Below are 19,950 nucleotides of genomic sequence, written 5' to 3'. Positions count from 1 at the left end.
TTTTAGTGGTGACTTTGAGCGAAATAAAAATGTTTTTAATTATGATTTTTCAGTTGTAAAAGAGAATTCAATGTCGGAGGTATAAAAGGGTACTTTTGGGTCTTGAGAACACTTCAAACGAAAAACACATTAAAAGCTGTTTATTCAAATATATGTATACCTATGAAAATCGTTTATGATTATGGCTTGCGTAGGATTTTATTCTTGAGAGGTGGGCCACTGGGCCACAGAGATATAAACTTATGATTCTTGATGGAACTTTGGAACTCTTAACTCTAATTTCAGTCATCATGAGCTCCACTACTACGTGATAGAGAAAGGTATAACTCCTCTATCCACTACGTAAAGATTTCTATTTAATCTCTTGACATATCAGAATTTTTTTTAGAAAATTCACGTCGTTTAAGAGCTGGTTAATTTAAAACTTTAAGCTGGTTTTCAGAAAAAGAAAAGAACTGATCCATAATCGTTAATTTGCCATGTAATAATTCACAATTGTAGGTACCGATTAAAGACGTTCACTTAGTTTTGGTTTGTTCGATAGAATCAAAAGGAAATGGTAACGGAGTTAGGAATAACAGAGTTATGCGCGACAGAGTTACGGCCGTCAAAGTTACGCGAAACCGAAGCTACAAAAAACTAGAGTTACGAATTCTAAAGTTATGTTAAGCTATGATATGTGATTTTTGGGTTGGCAACAATTGCGAGGAACGATATGGAAGTATGAAAACATATGTAAATAAGAGAATATCGATTCTCATTTGTTATTTTAATAGATTTTAAGGAAAATGGGTGTGGTTTAATTTTTTTATGCAAAAAACAACCCCATTCCTTGTTTATTTATTTGACACAGTATAAGTTAAAAATCAAACAAAAACCCCACCTAATAAAAAGAATTCTAGTATACCTATATATTTGCCATATGGGCAGGTCTTTTGTGTCATATTTATGTACCTGCCCAATTTTATGTTTTGGGTCGTTAGAAGATTGTCACCCCAATTGGTATTGTCAACTATAGTTGATGTATATGTTAAAATTTAATAATTGAGTTTAAAAAGACAACGAATTTCAGTATTTATCATCAATTAATACCTGACCTATCCAACCAAAATTTTACAAGATTAAATAACACCCATTTCGCTTTACTCATTTAGTTCTGACCAATGAGAAAAATGTTAATCTTTTGTTTGTATTTCCATAATTCCATATCATTCCTCGCAATTGTTGCCAACCCAAAAATCACATGTCATAGCTTAACATAACTTAAGAATTCGTAACTCTAGTTTTTCGTAACTTCGGTTTCGCGTAACTTTGACGCTCGTAACTCTGTCGCCCGTAACTCTCGTATTCGTAACTTCGTCGGTTTCCCAATCAAAAGATCTCGTAAGTTTTTCATTTTCAGGCGAATGGAATAGTCCTGTTATTATACACGCTTCCTTCTTCTTCTTTAAACGCTTATACACTGTTCTGGTTGTTGGAAACACTATTGGAATACATCTTCTAATCCCTGTGCTTAAGCAAGCCGCTATGTTTCTATGATGTTTTGAAAAGTTTGCCTCTTTAATAAAACCTATGCTGTTTTGATTAATAGACTTTTGAGCCTTATTTTTTCTGCATAAGATATTTTTTTTACTTGCGATATAGGTACTATAGGGCAAGTTTAGGATTCGTAAAAAAAATCGAACTCGAGATAACAATTTTACATGACATTACGATGATGGAGAATGCCAAAAAAGTGGGTCCGGCAATTCTGTCTGTCTGTCTGTCTGTCTGTCTGTCCGTCTGTCTGTCTGTAAGAACCTCGAGCTACATCCTAAACTACTGAAGGGATTTTCTTTAAACTTGGTAGTTAACAGTTTTGAGTGATTCCCTAGAGGAGAAATTGAAGTTTTTTTTTTAGGACAAAAACTAACGGTACCTGTCATATAACGGAAACAGAAAAGTTGATTTATTTCAAAAACGGCTCTAACGATTTTGATTAAAATTTTTCTACTTACTGTTACAGATAAGAACCTTCTTTGACAATAAAAAAAATATTTTTTGTACCATTATCAACGGTACCTGCCATAGAACGGTTTTTTTGATTTATGAATTTTTCATAAACGACATAACAGATTTCGACCAAATTTTTAATACAGAAACGTTTAATCAATCATTATTTAAAAAAATTTAAAATTTTTCAAAAACCACATTTTTGGATTTTTAAAAAATATTTCAAAATTTTTTTTTGAAAAATCAATTTTTTGGAAACGAGTTGGTGAAAAAATTTGAAATTTTGTTTTTATATGTAAATTAATTATTTATTCAAAATTTGCATATCAACTTTTTTTTTGAAAAATGTTAGAAAATTTTTATATATAAAAAATTATTTTTTAAAAAAACGGCTCTAACGATTTTCGAAAAATTTTTTCTAAAAATTCCTTTTTATACTAGAAATAAAATGGCATACTTTGTTTTTTTGTAAAAGATCATTTAAAACGGTATTTTATTATTTATAAAAACGGATTTTATTTTTTTTTGTACCACTAACGAAATTCCGTGAAAATGTCAAATTTTCCTTAATTTTGTTCAATAAAAAACTTTAACATTAGAGTAACTTTTACCATAAGAGCAAGTACGTGCGACCCCAGTCGTGCAATTTATTTCTTCCGTTTGACTTTAGATCTTATTTTGATACTTTTGTGTTATTTCGCTTTATAAAAAGTCATTTTCTAAATGGAAAAAAATGATATCAGCTTTTACTTATTTTTGATACAAAATTCATTTTATTCTTCACATCAATAGTTGACCGGAAAAGAAATCATTTATTGTGCGAAATATCTCCCAATCAACACTCTCTAGACTTTTGACAGTTCAATAAACTTATTAAAAAAATACAAAAAAAAAAAAAAAAATCGAAAGCAGACATAATTTTTTTTTTACGACTCCCAACAGATATTAAGTATCGAATCGGGCCATTAAAAAAAATACACATAAAATATAAAAAAATTTCTTATGACATAAACTTTCGTTGTTAACATTTCTCGCTCTCTCGCCAGAGTAATAATAATTATCACCATCAGAGCTAAAAAAAAAAAAGACACAGAAGAAGCAATGTTTTTTGCTGTGATATCAATTTTACAAGCATCAAGTTAGCTGGTATTTCGATTTATAAAACAGCCGGCATTGATACGGCCTTGTGTTTGTTTTTTGTTTTTTTTTTTTTGTCTTCAACTGATTGAAGTAATGATTACTATAGTGACTTGAAGTCACCTTGTCAGGATGTTTTCTTTTATTATCTTCACTAAAAATTTTTGTAATTCCATAAAAGTTATAACCAGCAACCGTTACGTAAAGAATTCGCCATTAATTAACGCCGTGGACCTTTTCAGCTAACTGCCAGTGGTAATGGTTTGGAATTTAATTTGGTTGCAAAGAATTACCAAAAGAAATGGTTTTGACCCAACAAAATCTTTTTAAACAAAATTGAATGGAACTTCTTTCGATGGACTAGAATTTCAATCCTCTGTCAAACAATAAAATTGCAAACAAAAATTTGTTTCCCCATTGTCAAACTTGTAGCTGGGTTTCATGTGACATTACAGCAAGTCACTTAAGAATTTCCACAACAACCGAGGTACAACGTACTTGCAGTCTTCTGAATGTGCATGACGAATGTTCATTTAAACTACGAAGATTGTTTGTGTGCTAATAGTTTTTTTTGAACAGCCAGTGGCAATGCTAACGAATGGTCAACTTCGAAGAAGGCTCATTGCAAGTCTGGAATGTTATATTCCAAACGACATGCATGATCGAAAGCTATCAGCTTAATATCGAGGATAATCGGTCGCGAGACGGGGTCTTCGTGACGACGACAGTGAATACCCGCAAATGTCTTCTGGCCAATAGATCGATTGAATTATTAGAAAACTGTAGGAGTGATCTATGTTTAAAGAAAAAAAAAAACAACAAAAATACTCAAAGACACAATATGTACTGTCAAACTGATAGAAATCCCTGGAGGAGTTTCAAAACGTTTAACACAAGAGTGAAAGTAATTTTCCACTACAACGTTTTGTCCGTCGTCGTCATCGTCATGATCGTCGTCGTCGTCGTCGTCGTTCGATCTTAACGTGATAATTAATGTGGCATTTCTGCACATCGCTCAGACAGTCAGTAACTTAGGAGGAAAATCACTTCTGCACTTGTCCGTTTGTCCAGTTCGTTGTGTGCAGTTATGCTATATTATACTACTCTCTCGTATAAGTAAGAGAAGACTTGTAAAATGTTAGTTAGTGATTTAATCTGACGTTAATAGATGGACATAGTTAGAGAGAGAGAGGGAACTATGTGGTTATATTATATAGAAGAGGTATAATTGGCAGGCGGTCTATGACATAGGAAACACTAATATTCAATTAATGTTGAACCTTGTAATTGATATTGGTCTGCCAAAGTCTTTAGCACATATAAATGAGTTGTTTTTTAGGAAATAACTGTAATTATTTGCTAAGAGGTTTATTTTAGTATGTATTATGCTGATTTTTATGTCAGACGTTTAATTGATGTCTAATTTTTTTATACAAATAAACAAATTTGGTGAGTCAGAATTTTGAATTCTTGAATAGGAAAATCTAAGCATTCAACAGTCGAAAGTAAAATATCTTTGGAAAACTAATTGGTAATTCAGTTTTTAACTAGTAATGACTCCAGACTTTTGCAGCGGCACAAAGTTCGTGGTTCTAGTCGAGAGCAACATTTTTCATAGTGAACTGGTGCTATCTTGAGTTGACAATCATTCAAGGCATGTAAAAACAATACTGTGAGCCATAACTCGGAAACAGGGAGATCAAGATCAGTAATAATTCTCGAGTCAAAATATCCATCCAAGCAGCTAAGTGTTGATAACTTAATCAAAGAGCAGTTATTAAATGTACAATTGGGCTCCACGAAATTAGGCCTCAGGAAATAAGGCCCCAAAAGAAAAAATGAAATAAGGCCCCAATTTGGAGTATTTTTTTAATAATGAAAATATGCCCCAATGAAACAAGGCCCCATCGAAATGAAAACATGCCCCAAAAATAAATGAAATAAAGCCCCAACTTGTTTTGAACTTTTTTTAGAAAAATGAAATAAGACCCCAATTTTTCTTGAATGAAATATCACCCCAAACCGATGGATGATCTTTATGGACGGAACTTTTAAAATTGTTCCTCAAGGATGTTGTGTTTTTTTTCGGTTATCCTGTTACTTATTAATGCTTTTTTCAATGATCCCTGATGGTTTTCTGCACGATCTTTACATTGAAAGGCATTTGTTTGCAGTGCAGCACGATGCTTACATTAAAAAGCATTAGAAAGTTACATAATAGCTGAAAAAATCGCGCGATTTTTCAGCTATTCTGTTACTTTTTAATGCTTTCCAATGTGCAAGAAATCGCGCGATTTCTTGAAGCTATTCTGTTACTCCCTGATGGTTTACAACACCGACTTAATTTGGAAAGGCATTAGTTTGCAGCACGATCTTAACATTATTAAATAATAGAATAGCTATTCTGTTATTTACTAATGCTTTTCAATGTAAAGCTATTGCTGCAAACCAACAGAGAGTCCACAATATGCGGTTCTTTGCCAATTTTGGGTCCTTGATAAGCGGAATTTTACAACGGTTTTTTTTTTGAAAGATAATTTAGTAGGTAGGTAGCATTTTTATGTAAATTATGAAAAATGAAATAAGGCCCCAAATTGTTTTTAAAATAAAATGAAAGTAAGCTCCAAAATAAGTGTTGGGGTCTAATTTCATGGGGGCCTTATTTCGTAATGAAATTATACCCCAAAAACAAAATGAAACAAGGCCCCCAAAAATGAAATAACACCCAAAAATTTAAGAAATTTCGTTGTTGTTGTTTTGTGTGTATTTTTTTGGGGCTTTATTTCATTTTTTTATTGGGGCCTTATTTCCTGGCGTCTAATTTCGCGGAGCCGTACAAATGGAGAAAGATAAAAGAAGAATAAAACAAGGTACCATCGATAACCCATATAGTATTGTCTTCCATCTTGGAACATTTTGAGGCAGTTAGTAAAAGCCTGAACAACAAAGTACCAGTGCAGAATATCGTAGAAAAGACGAACAGAACACTATTCTCAACTGTTAAATATTGATCAACTAACATATTGGCTAACAAATTTTTATATCCACTGCTTATTAACTTAAATTCATTTAAACTAACGTTTCAGGAGGATAGATAAATCATGAAAGGTTGTTCAGGAATTGATCTCCTCATTGGATGGATATCTTTAAAGAAAAGGCAGATTAAATGGCATACTTAACGGTGACTTTAACTATGGTTTACCAGTTTCAGTACAGATTTTCCAGTTTTCGTTGATATTACCATTTCTTTAGAAATGTATAAGTTCCGGGTGAAGAATAACAGTTCTCACCGAGATTTACCAGTTTCCGACGACACCAACATTTATAGCTGATATCTAGTTTCCGTAGAAATTACTAGTTTCTGTTGATATTCAGTTGAGATTTAATATTTGGATTGAAATGTATCAGTTTCTATTGAGATTACCAGTGTCGACTGAGATTTAATAAGATTATCCACCATTTTCCGCTATAATCTTCAGTTTCAACAGATATTTGTTAGTTTCGACTGAAATTTACTAATTTTCGCAAAAGTTCCTAGTTTCAAATAAGATTTTTCTAGTTTCCTTCAACTAAGATCTACCAGTTTTAGTTAAAATTTATCTTTTTCGGATGAGCTTCAACAATTTCGGTTAACATTAACCTATACTGTCTCAATTCTAGTTTCCCATGGATTAACCTCTTTTCAGCTGGCAAAGGAAGAAAAAAAAAAATGACCAAACTAAAAAACTTTACTTTAAACTTAATTTTTTTTTTATAGAAGAACTTCAAGAACTTTCTGAGTAAGCCGACAAATCTACGTCAGACTTAAGAAGTTTCGTTTCGAATTACTTTATTGGACCCCAATTTTCTGAACTGACCCCTTATTCAATTCTTTTTGTTATTTATATTTTCCTAAAACGTGTTTTTATCCAAATGCAAACAAATATTAAAAAGATAAACTTTGATATTTCTACATACTCAAAGCTTAATACACAACAAAGTAGTATCTTACTTTATTTCTTCGTAGTTTCAAAGCCAATTTACTACCTACTACAACACGATAACATTTATATTTCTTGCATCAGAAACAATTGAACCAAACCTTGATTCCCTGCACTATCATTAAAAAAAAAACTAAAACAACCAAAATGTTGGGCAACTTCCTGTAGACACAAAACACAACAAACCGAAACCGAACTGTTTGTGTACACATAAGTTCCTTTGGTACGCTCTGTCCAAAAAGGAAGTTGTAAATATGATGGTAGTAGCTTTTTGTGGTGCACTGTATACAAGTACACGAGTATTGTATATTAGCTCAATTCACCCAGTAAACAGTTTCAAAACAACAGAGCAGCAGTAGAAGTAAATAAACCGCTGTTCCATGACAATACTTCCTGTATTCAAATCGCAGGCAGTTTTGTTGAATGCAGTATGGATCCCATCCATATACGCTGTGATTTGCGTGGTTCCCCTGTCATCCGCTGTGCTACGCCACCCATCATCATCATCAACAGCAGACAGCTGAATAGCGCATTCAACACTCATTATTGTAAAAAGTCGATCAATTTGCCGGCAGCTACGCATATTGCTTCTCCCTCCCTCCCATTGATGCCCCCATCTTTCTGTCTATCTGTTTAGACAGACACCTATGCGCGTATTTTTAGCGTCATCGATGCATGTCAAGTTAACAAAACGACGAACATACAACATACCAAAGAGCATAACAAAAAGTTTCTGCATTGTAACAACATAATAGAGAGAAGCCCACATTACCGTTATAGGTGGAACATACTGTTTTTCGTTCGTATAAGCGAAGTAGAGGTATCACTGGAGCAACACCATCAAATCATATCATTTGCTTCAACGCTTGACACATCGGGAAAATTGCATAAACACAAATCTCTCGTCTTGGCAGCTGTATCAGCAGCATTTGGAATAGGCATATTGTAGAAATTACAGAAGCAAAACAAAGTTGGCGGCGGCGGTTACACCGTCAAGATTATACAGACCACAAACGGGTGACTCTTGTGGCGGTTGCTCCATCCATTCATCTGCATGTTGAAAAGATGATTACGCTGCTGACGATTATTATGATGATGGAGGAGATGGTCTGCTAGCAGTGATAGTCAATTAATCTCTTAGAGTAGCAGCAGCAAAGCAATAGCAGTGGTGCACTCGCTCTTTGTGCTTAGAGGTGCATGAAGCACATCATGAAGTGATTGCAAAATCATAACAAATCATTTGTCTTGCGGCTTTTTTTTTTTTTAATACCTTGCGAATAATGTGCTTCCGTCGTCTTCATCGTATAGTCTTTTTCTTGTCTCTGAATGTGATCATTTGGAGTTATTGAGCGATTTTAAGCGCAGATTAGGTTGCACTTTATTCTTATGGATTTACTTGGTTGCACTCTCTCATCACTTTACGAAGTTAAGTGGGGACAATATTTAAGTTTAATTTTTTCGAGTTATGCAAGTGATTTTTGCCTTAAATGATTATGGGTTTTAACAAAATTAGCAAAGAGGTGAAAATGTCTTCAGAATGCCGCTGAGGGAGCTATAGCATTCTAACTTAATTGAATGAACTAAGTTTTAAAAGGGTGTTTGGAAGCACTTTCCTGATACCCGCTTAAGTAACAGTGAAGAAGTTTAAGGATACTATCTAAGCGGATATAAAATATCGTTGTTGAATGTTAGTTTTCAACAAATTTTAGCTGACTTTCGCACTATTACAGTTGTAAAGAACTCGTTTTGCTATAATTTTAAGCCTAAGTACGCAAAAACATATGAAGCTCAGCTGAAACAAGTAGGCTTCAGCTGAAATTGATAACTGGTAATCTCGGTGGAATAACTGATTCATTTCAGCTGAAACTTGCAAAGCTCAGTCAAAATCTTAAGAGAAAGCGATAATATCGGCGGAAACAGTTAAACTGCTGGTTTCAGAGGAAACTGCTTAATCAGAGCAGAACTTAGCAGACATTGGCCAATCTCAAGAAAGACTGATAATCTTTGCAGAAATTGATTTCTTTCAGCTGAAATTTTTGAAGCTCAGTCGGAATATCTACAGAAACAGGCAGTTTTGTCAGAAACTGTATTATCTCAGCCAAACTCGTAGTCTGATGAATCTCAGCACAAATCAACATAAACTGGAAAATCTCGACAAAAACTGGTTATCTCGGTGGGTACTGATAAATTTTTGCTAGAACTGGTAAAGCTCTTCAGAAACTGGTTATATCAGCAAAAATCGGTTAATGTCAGACGAGTTCTCGGAAGCTGAATGTTAGCAGAAATCGGCAGAAATTGGTTAATCTAAACTTAAACTGGTAGTCTCGTCAAAAACTGAAACTGGTAAATTTCAACCGAAACTACTTGTAATTTTGATAAGAAACTGGCAATTTCAGTTGACTTTTCAAAAAATTTTGGGGATCCGAAATATTTTCTGTTTGTTCAGCCATGCGAGTAAATTGAAGACGAACTCTGAGAAAAAAACTTTTGGAAATCTTGGAAAAGGACCAGAACCTGCAAGAAGCTATGTCGAAAAAGTTCATTGAAAAATCATCTTGCATTCTAATTGTCCCTCTGTTAAATTATGGATTTTAGTTTTGAAAATTTAGACCTCAGGCCACAATTTTGAAATCAAAGAAACGTCCGATTTGGTCATTCAAGGAATAATTTTCTCAAACTATTCACTTCTGCAATTCTTTGAATTTCTTTGAAAAATGTGAATGTAAACTGTAAGAGATAAGTGTAAATCCTTGTTTAGATAATTTTATTATATTGTTTTAAAAGTATGAAAACATTCTGTTATATTACTGCAGAAAGTTTGATCTCATTGAGTTTCTTCGAATGTGGCATATATGCTCAATTTATATGTTTTTTTTTTTGTAATTTGTTCTTGCACTCAGCACTTTTGGAGCTTTTTACTATTTGAAGTTGCATGTGACATACTTTTGATGACGGCAGAGTTGAATGAACGTGTGGAACAATAAAAGAATGTTTTAGATAAACTGTTTCAACTAAAATGTCTGAAAAAGTCTCAATCACTTTAGAGTTTTTTTTTCAATTAAAATGATCACAGAAACCAAAACAAATTATTGAAAAAAAAAAAAATAACAAAATCAAATTTCCATAAAAAAATGTTGCTCCGTTTGCGGAAGAAATTTTTCAAAAAAGATCTAAAATTTTCAAAATAAATGTATCCTATGTTCAACTCCACATCAAAATATACATATAATCTGCATCAAATCTGATTAAAATCAGATGAGAATTGTAGGCTACATACTCCCACAAACAAACATAATTTCACATTTATTAAGAAAGCTTTATTGTTGAATAGAAACCTGCGCATTACCCACTATTCACACCTCGTTGGATCTTAAACTTGCTTACATCTTCAAGACACAATTGTTCACACAAAATCCTATACGATTTGTAAATTTAACTTTTTCCTAGAAAAACCATTGAACCTCAAATAGATAAACATGACACAAAGCTATGGAGAGGAAGTTACTCACAGAAACATTCTCTTCCATCTTATCGAATCACTGAACGTTTCATTATATCAATATCTATTTATCAAAATATATAGAACTCACAGAGATGTCACTTTTAAATCAAAAAATACTGAACTTAACCCGAGCTAGATTGCAAAACAAATGTCAATTATTATTATTGTTATGGTTATAGAACTTACCCAATCACTGAATCCCAGTTTAGCAAGTTCCTGCTTAGAAGTTTGAGAATCAGCTTTTATCCGCAACGATTCAGTATCTATTATACGATGACATTAGAAATAGAAAAACAAACGTCAATCAATTGAATTTGGGTTTGACAGATGACAAAGCAGAGGATCATTTGACATAAAGTCATGTTATCGTGGTATATCATCGTCGTATCTACTTACCACCATTAAAGACTTTTTGTAAAAATATTCGTAATTCTAATGCTTCGGTTACAAGCGCACGACAAACAGCTTTGTAGTGATCTTCAGGTACAGTTGGCTTGACATGATCTTTGCAGGCCTGTAAATGAGAAAAAAAAAATAAATAAAAAAAATACAATAAAATAAGTTTATAGCGAAGGTGCATGTTGTAGTATCAGGCTCACATTCGCATCTCACATTTCACACCTGTTGTTTTGGTTGTTATCTCTACAATAGATACCCCTAGTTATCTAACACACAGAGCATCAGAGATATGCAATGGAGCGTCTTACAGTCTTACAAGCTCTCGATGCGGATGATTTGAGAGGAAATTTTTTTTTTTAAATTAGATTTAGTTTGGAGATCTATGTAGTGTGCCAACCAACGGAGGAGCAGTAATTTGAGTTGGAAATGATTGTGTAGTGCAATTGACACCGTACCGCATTTTTATTTAACCTTGCGTCGCGTTCGGTCGTTCGAGATTGCATAGACGTGCAATTTCATTTCAGGTTCAATTTTATAAAGTAGCTTCAGGCTACAAAAAGTTTAAGTTAAGTGGAAGACTTTGAAAATTGCTTTGAGAGTTGTTAGGGTCAACAGTATTAACTGGTGAAAAACTGTATACAATACAAAGTGATTTGGAGCTGGATTGGAAAAAGAAGTTCAATGATAGGTTTATTTCTTTTTTTATATAAACGGGATTACTTGGGGATCTTTTTAGATTAAGATGATTGAGATTTCGATCTTTTACATGTAAGGTATTGCCAAAGGTTAAAGGGGAAAATAGATTCCAACGGGGAAAATAGCTAAATAAATTTTTTTGGATAAGGATTTTGCTAAAGGACAAAAGTTAGTCAATTTTTCGATGTATCACAGATTACTGTGATAAATATCACAGATTATCCCCGTAAATATCACGGAGTAGTACGGTAGCTATACCAGACTACTACAGGAATCTCAACGGGTCGGCCTATTAGATATCACAGATTGTTGGCTTAGACACCACCATATATCACAAAACACTACTGTGAGTATCACCAATTGCCTTTATTTGTATCACGGGCTGCTTTGTTATACATCGGTGACTCTAAAGATTACTCTGGGGATGTATCATGGACCTATAATATATCGATATACATGAAACACTACTCCGGTAAATATCACAAATTGCTTTTTAAATTATCACAAATTAAAATGGGATATATCACTGATTTCTTCACTATAAATCATTGGGAACTTAGGCAAGTATGATGGGTCACCCCGGTATATGCCACCAATTAATCTCGTTAATATCACTGATTTTTTTGGCATGTATCACAAATTACTCGGGGAAGTATTATTAATTGATCTGGCAAGCATTACGGTTAACTCCAGTATCACATATTAGTCTCGAGATTTTCCATTTTTGCATTTTTGTGGGACACATGACAAATAGCGTTGGCAAGAATCATGGGTCACTACGATGAACTTAAAAGTATTATAAATGTATCAAGAACTCTTTCGTTAAGTATCACAGATCTAAAAAGTATTATAAATAACTCCGTTTTACATCGTTATATACAGAATCATAGGATATATCACATGGTATATATAACTTGGCTTTATATCACAGAAATCTCCGGCAAGCGTGAAGGGTCGCCTAGATAAGTATCACAGATTACTCTTGTGAGTATCATACGAATTTGTTTTCGTTATTAAGAATTATAAGTTACCCAAAAATACTCAGGTTAGTATCATAGATAACTCTTAAAGTATCATGGATCACTGTGGTACTTACCACGCTTTATTCTGGAAGGTAAAGCATCAACGGATCACCATAGCATACATCACTGATAACTCCGGTAAGTATGAAGAGTCACCTGGGTATGTATCACAGATTACTGTATTGAGTATGATGGGTAGACTCAGCGTTTATCACGGATTTTTGTGGGAAGCATTGCAAATATTGTTGTTAAGGAACCAGACTTACCCAAAAACTACTCCAGTAAGTACCACAGATTACTCTTACAAGTATCATGGATCACCCAAGTGCATATCACGGAATACACTGGTAGATAAAGCAGAGAACTCTCATGGGAATTAGGGCCTGCAATGGCGTATATCACAGATTACTTTGGGAAATATCAGAAATTGCTGCGGTGAGTACCACAAGCCATCGCAGTTTATATTACAGATTGCTATCATAAGTATCACAAATTGTTATATATATCATAGTTTGTCTCAAAGTGTATCACGAACTGTTTTGGCAAGTTTTGAAGATTACTCCTGAAAGTATCACGGATGGCCCCGGATAAGATCACAGATCTATCACAAATTTCTTGTCAAAGTCAGATTGTTTCAACCAAATGAATTATGCCAAGTGTTCCACAAAGGAGTGTCTGACAATATTCTGTTGACAGTAAAATGTCAATTGAATCTCCTTCAATTTATCATTTCCATTCAATCAACAGACATCGTTTGAAATTTTTTGACAAAAAAATGAACACCATCACGTTTTCAACAAACATAAAATCTACAAAAATATTGGAAGTAAATCAGACTAAAGGTCATAAAATTCGCACGCAATACAAGACAAGAAAAATAAAAGAGCACTCCCATTATTTGAATATATACTCGTAAAACCCCTTGACCACAAGAGGAGCGCCAGAGCAATAATTGTAATACACAACGTTTGTTAGTAGATATTCCTACAAACCTACTATGCTCTCTTTTTAAAGGTCATCGGCTTAACCTTTAATTAAGCAAATGCTTCCAAAGCCCACATATAGTAGACGATAGTCATTTATTGGTATGCGAATGAACTAGAGTAACCACCACCGTTCATCCACCCAAGAGACCCAAACTATATAGGCGCACATAATTGAGCTGCTCTATACTGCTTCTACCTTTGAATCCCATGAAAATGCAAACTTGATTTAGCAAGAAGTCTTGCACCATCCTACAAAAAAATATAAAGAGAGGTGGGGCCCACCTTTGCCACCATCAACATTGTCGTCGTCGTCGTTGCGCCTCATGTGTGTTCCAGATATACCCTACCACCCACAGTATAATATTTTTTTTTCCTATTTTTCTATTTTTGCTCTCGCTTTCGATTAAATTAACCAAAAAGTTCAGTGAATTAGTGAGGACACCCATCAGCAGTCAGACCAGCAATAAGCTGTTAGAGCTCTTAGTAGAGCTCTAGGTCTATGAGTACTTGTGACTCTGCTGCTGCTGCTGCTGTGCGATGTCTGATGGTGTGTATGTGATCCATAATGCGATTTGTTGTGCAACTGCACCCGGCAGGCGACACAAAACACAAAATCAATAAACGTTAGGAATTTTTTCCTTAGAAAAATCAATAAAGATGGTCTACTTTTTTTTTTAGTATGAGCCTAGACATTATAAAGGAGAATTTCACCAGTAATTTTGCATTGAAATTCAATTAAAAAAATATATTCCTGAAGGAAATTCTTAACAAGAAAAATGGATTCATATTTTTTTTGTTAAAAGTCAGCAGATATCACTTTATGGATTTTTATAATTCACATCCACTTCGTTCCATGTGTAACTTCAATATTCAAACAAAAATCGCTGATGCTCATCTAAAGGTAAATAATGACAACTAAACAAAAGTGAGTGTACCTAAGTAATTAATCTGTCATTGGAAAAGAATACGCAAACGCATGCCAAACCACGGGAGCAAATGTTTAAGTGAATCTATTGTAGATTGAAAATATGATTTAACCGTATTTTTCATTTGGTTTGGAAGAAGTGGACAAATATTGAAATTTGTTTGTCTTCAACAACCGGTATTTTTTCAGCAACTGCAAAGTTTGTTTGTTTGGAAAATATTTTAATACATATTTTGATGCCGGAGATTGAAGATTTTAAACGACACAGTGCAGAATCCTTAGAAAAATAACACCTATATAAACGGATATCTTTCGAGCCACATATGTCGTAATCCAAGACTGAGGTATCAACACGTTTCGTTGACAAGGGAACCCGGAATAACCCGTCTAAATCGTGTGTGTGATTAATGAGAGCTCAAGTAAGCAACGAACATCTATTTATCTGCAATCTCTTTAATTTGATGCTCGCTAATCCTGTCAGATCATTAAGAATGACGAACAAAAAATTAGTTGATGCGATTTTACTCAAGCTCGGCTACATCTCTTGATGCCTTGATTAAAAGAAATACCAGACTCAATCAGCCAAACCACCTTTACATAATAAAAATCAAAAAGCTTTCCAATGCGTAACACTATCTCGTTTCTAGTGGACCTGCCCCTGTGGAGCAAAAACTTGGAATGGCGTTGAATTTACGAGAAATCCATCATCTTTATTTATGAAAGTAAGTCAACCAAATAAGGCATCATCAATACTCGATGGTATCCCAGAGCAATCTATTGACTTTTCATTAGAAATTGATGACTTTTTAAAAGGGACAATATCCGTCAGTATTTAACAAACTATAACATTGTGGTACTGGTACTGGTGGTAAGTCGTTAAAAAAAAATTAAGTAATTTGTCAATATAAGTGGTATACTTTTATTGTTTTAAAGGACCATTGAATTCACAGCGAAAAAATCTTATTAAATACATAAGCCTAGTTTTTTTTTTTTTGGTACATAGATCAGTAAAATTTTGCACGGAAAACAACAACAAATAATTGCTAAGTACAAATTCAATCCTAAGTGGGCTTGAGGTCTGGTTTATAAGTTTTTCTATCTTTTCTCCCACATTTCCACCGTGTTTACAGTCTTCTTCAGGGAGAGTATTCTGTCTTCTAATTTTGAGAATTGAATCTTAAAAGTTTTAAGGTTTTGCTTGTTTTGGTTTGGGTTTTAATTTTAAATATTTCAAAACTTCAAAAAATTCGAAGTCAAATCATCAAAATTTCAAAATTTGTATTAAAAAAAAAAAAGATCACGAAGATAGGAACTATTAATAATTGCTAAGGATAAACAAAAGTTTTATATTTGTTGGCTTACAGAGAAATTTTTTTTCTAAACTTTCCTATACATTTTGGACCTTTCAACAATACAAAATTATTAATAACACTGGTTAACAAAATTAAACTTTTTTTTTGTTGCCGAAACAAAAATATACTTTTCTGAAGGTTTTCGGTGTGCTTAACTCGAATCTGAAGTCAAAAAAAATTAATCAGCTCCCGTTTTTGAAATATTACCGTTAGAAAATGCAGTACTTCGGATCTTATTCTTTTATATAAGGAAAATTTTTTGAGCATATTTAGTAACGGTTTTCATAAGTACTATTTACCACCTTTTTAAATCTGTTTAAATCTTTCCGATATCTTTTTTACTGCCCGAGATATCCTAAGTTGTTTGGTATTTTTATAAATTTTATAACATCATTATCTTCTTTATGATATATGAAGCCAAACCCACTTACTTCAGTTTGAGATATTGAAAAGATTTAAACAGGTGTCGAAAGATGGAAAACAGTTTTTATAGAAACCGTTACTAAATATGCTCAAACAATTTTCTTTATACAAAAGAATAAGGTCCGAAGAATTCAAAAAAACGTATTTTTGCATTTTCTAGCGGTAATATCTCAAAAAACGGGAGCTGATTAGTTGTTTCTGACTTCGGATTCGAGTTCAGCACACCGAAAACCTTCAGAAAAGTATATTTTTGTTTCGGCAACAAAACACTTTTAAACCAGTGTAATAAATAGAAGTCATCTTTTGTTGGTTTTTGGGGCATAAAATGTTTACTCAGTAAAATACTGAGTACCAATAAAACACGGCTATATTTTTTTCGGAGCTGCACTTCTCTGTTCAACTTATAACAAGCTTAATGGTGTACTTTTAACTTTTATGAAATTTTTTAGAGTATTGAAACAATGGATACAAATATTTAATAAATAATGACGGATCAGAGGATTTTTGTCACTATTTTGTGATACTTCGTTATCATTTCCACAATTTTTATTTACTACGATAGAAATTGGTGAAATAATCCAGAATTAAGTTTGAGACATAAAACATTTATACCTACTGGTGAAATTCTCCTTCAAGCTTGAAGACACAAATATTTATGTCTACACATTATCGAAGAGTTAAATTAAAGCAAAATTTAATGAATGTGAATTTTCTCATATTTAAGTACGCACGTCGTACATATTTCTGTAAGTATCTATCTGTTACAATGAAAGCTAAATAACATCTTGACTGAATCTGATTATAAGCAACAAATTATGTTTAACAAGGCTTTCACCTTTTCTCCACTTCAGATCTTTTTAACTAATCAAACAAAAAACACATTAAAGTCAAACATATGGATGAAAACGGGGAGACTCACCTCTAGAACATAGTCCAAGTCTTTGGTTTCGTTGTTGCATTTCTCATCGATCATGCACTCAGATTCATCATCCCATCGCTTGTAGCCCTCGTCAATGCCTTCGTCAATGCAGTCATCGTCGGCATCTGTAAAAATATAAACAAGAAATATTAAACTATCTCTGTGCGAGAATCAAATATGGCGTTGTTATGGTTTTTTTTTTTTTAAAGATAAATAAGCCAAAAATCCTAACGCACCCAATCAGAGTAAAGAGCTTGCTTGATCTCTATGTTGTGATTGGAGTTTGGCGCAAGTCTTTGTACTGTGCGCGAGTGAGTTGGCTTGTCAAATCTAACGCGCTGCGAAAATTTGTTTACCGTCATTGCGCATTAATCTCGTGCACAGTTGCGAAAGACTCTATGTGCTTCCATTACCATTCACCGCACCGGTGCAATGCAGTGTGGTTTTGGGTCTTTAGAGAAAGAGACCTATCTCCCCATAAAGAAGTGGATGCATTTTGCACCCAGGCAACTGTGCGCGAGGTTCCAAAACCACCCGCCATCACCGCACCGTCTCAGCATGTAAACTCCGAATTAATTTCGAAATTTCATCACTCACTAGGAGATCGGTGCATAAGAGCTGACATTTTGGGTTTTGAACGATCAGCAGCTGAAACGATGATGGGGTAAGATGGCGGTAGCAGAGCGGAGGATGAACACACGGTTAGCTAGCTATCTTGTTGTTTTGCGGTCCGTCCGTTTCGTCGTCGTTTGGAGTCATGTTAATAATTTTATTTTGCATCGTTGTTGTTTATGCTTAGAAGCTGATGGTTGTTTATACCCTTTTTATACTCCCTCTCCAAACTAGGTTTATTGTTTGAAACTCAGTCAGATTCAGAGAAAAAAAAAAGTTCAGCACACAGGAATATTGTGTACCTTTTGCTTGTTTTGAAACTACAACCAAGGACGGTTTTACAGTTGAAGCACCTCGTTAGAGCGTGTAACATGCTAAAACCTATACGATGCCGTAGTCATCGTCATCGGTGCTGCCATAGAGCCATTTAATAGAGCTACAATCATTATAATATAAGCCCGCCATGTTCATGTAAATGAGCTTATATGTTTGCATGGATATGGAAAGTATTTTGATTTTCTTTGAATCCAAAACATTCCCTGCAGTGACGCAGAACATAACTCTTTTCCGTGTCGTCCCCAATACATATCTTTTGGCTTAGTTTGTTTTGGTTTTGATGGAAACGTTGTATTGGCCCTTTATTTAGGTTGTTAACAGTTTTTGGGTTCAGTGGAGCAGTTCAATTTTTGTGTCATAATTTTTGACAACTAAGCACCTATTGATAATTTTTTTTTTTTTAAGAACTTGTCAATTGAATTGAGAGTGTTCTGACTTTGATAATAATTGAAAATCTTTAACACTTTTGTATGCATGAAATCGGACAAATTTCGAGAAGTGGAAGAAAGCAGAGGTCGTTCCGGTTTGTCTTTTCCAGAATTTTGTCGGCCTGCTTATTCTTCGGCAATATTAAACCAAAAAATTAAGTTGCTAACAAATAGTATAAAAAGTGTCAGACAAAGAAATTCCCGAGTAAAGTTTAGCAATTTGTTGCTTAAGTCAAAATAACTTTGAAGACGACTTAAACGTTTGTATAAGTACGAGAATTGAATTTTTGGATCATGGTGCAGTCGTGTGGCCGCGGCGTGCCGGTGGAGCACCGGATATTTCATTCAAAATGAAATGGTGCGGACGTGGTGCAGTCGTGTTGCGGCGGTGGTACACTGAATTTTTCAATTCAAAATGAAATGGTGCGGACGTGGTGCAGTGAATTTTTTCATATTTTTCAATTCTTTCAAAATGAAATGGTGAGTCGGTTTAGGAATTTTTAAAATGATGCGGACGTGGTGCAGCGGTGTTGCGGTGGTTTAGACGTTTTTGATAATTGAATCATTTATTTGCAAAACATGATAAGTCCATGATTTGAAATCTTTCAGGAGAAGAAAAAAACGTTCTATTTTCTTTTGATATGCGTAGAAAAATTTATAAAAAATATATTCTGTAGAACTCTTGCCTAGCTACAAAATACCGTTTCGTTTTTAATTTTTGGAGCGATAGCTCAAAAGATAAAAAATAAAAACGCTTTTGGACTTATCATACTTTGAAAATAAACGGATGTGAAATTAGTTTTTAAATGGATATGCAATTTTGCTTTTAGCCCCAGTCTATCAAACAATTGTATTTGAGAATAAAATACAATGTCCGGACTGCTAATTTAACTTTAAAGTAGCTTTAAACTTAAGATTTTCAGCCATTAATCTAATATACCATTTACACAAAAAGAAGCTGTTGTTTATTTTCAAAAGATGATAAGTCCGGGACTTATTCTGTTTTTGATACTTAAAAAAATATTTCGCGTAGCTGTAAAATCGGATATAGATGGAGTAGATACCTCATATAGACGTGGTTATCCCTATAGTACAAATTTAGTCAAAAAAACGAATTTTGAAAAAAAGTGGACTTATCATGTTTTGCAAATAAATGATTCAATTGTACGGACGTGATCCAGCGGTCGTGCAGCGAAATTCCATTTTTACTCGGGAAATCTCAAATCTTTTCAGTTCCGTCT

The 19,950-nt window shown here is 33.8% G+C and overlaps 1 protein-coding gene across 4 annotated transcripts in view; it reads right to left on the bottom strand.

Annotated features, from left to right (window-relative positions):
- LOC129905316 (protein spire) overlaps nt 1-19,950 on the bottom strand; it is a 133,308-nt gene that overhangs the window by 51,490 nt on the left and 61,868 nt on the right. For all 4 annotated transcript variants that reach the window (XM_055980768.1, XM_055980771.1, XM_055980770.1 and 1 more), the window contains exons 4-6: nt 17,334-17,458; nt 11,008-11,125; nt 10,798-10,874 (exon numbers count right to left, since the gene is read on the bottom strand). In XM_055980768.1, the coding sequence (XP_055836743.1) occupies nt 10,798-10,874; nt 11,008-11,125; nt 17,334-17,458 (320 nt within the window). The remainder of the gene's footprint in view (nt 1-10,797; nt 10,875-11,007; nt 11,126-17,333; nt 17,459-19,950) is intronic.

Source organism: Episyrphus balteatus, chromosome 1, assembly GCF_945859705.1.
Source record: "Episyrphus balteatus chromosome 1, idEpiBalt1.1, whole genome shotgun sequence".
Lineage (NCBI taxonomy): Eukaryota > Metazoa > Arthropoda > Insecta > Diptera > Syrphidae > Episyrphus > Episyrphus balteatus.
Note: the sequence above shows the minus strand (reverse complement) of the source record. Positions and strands in the feature narration are given on the sequence as shown.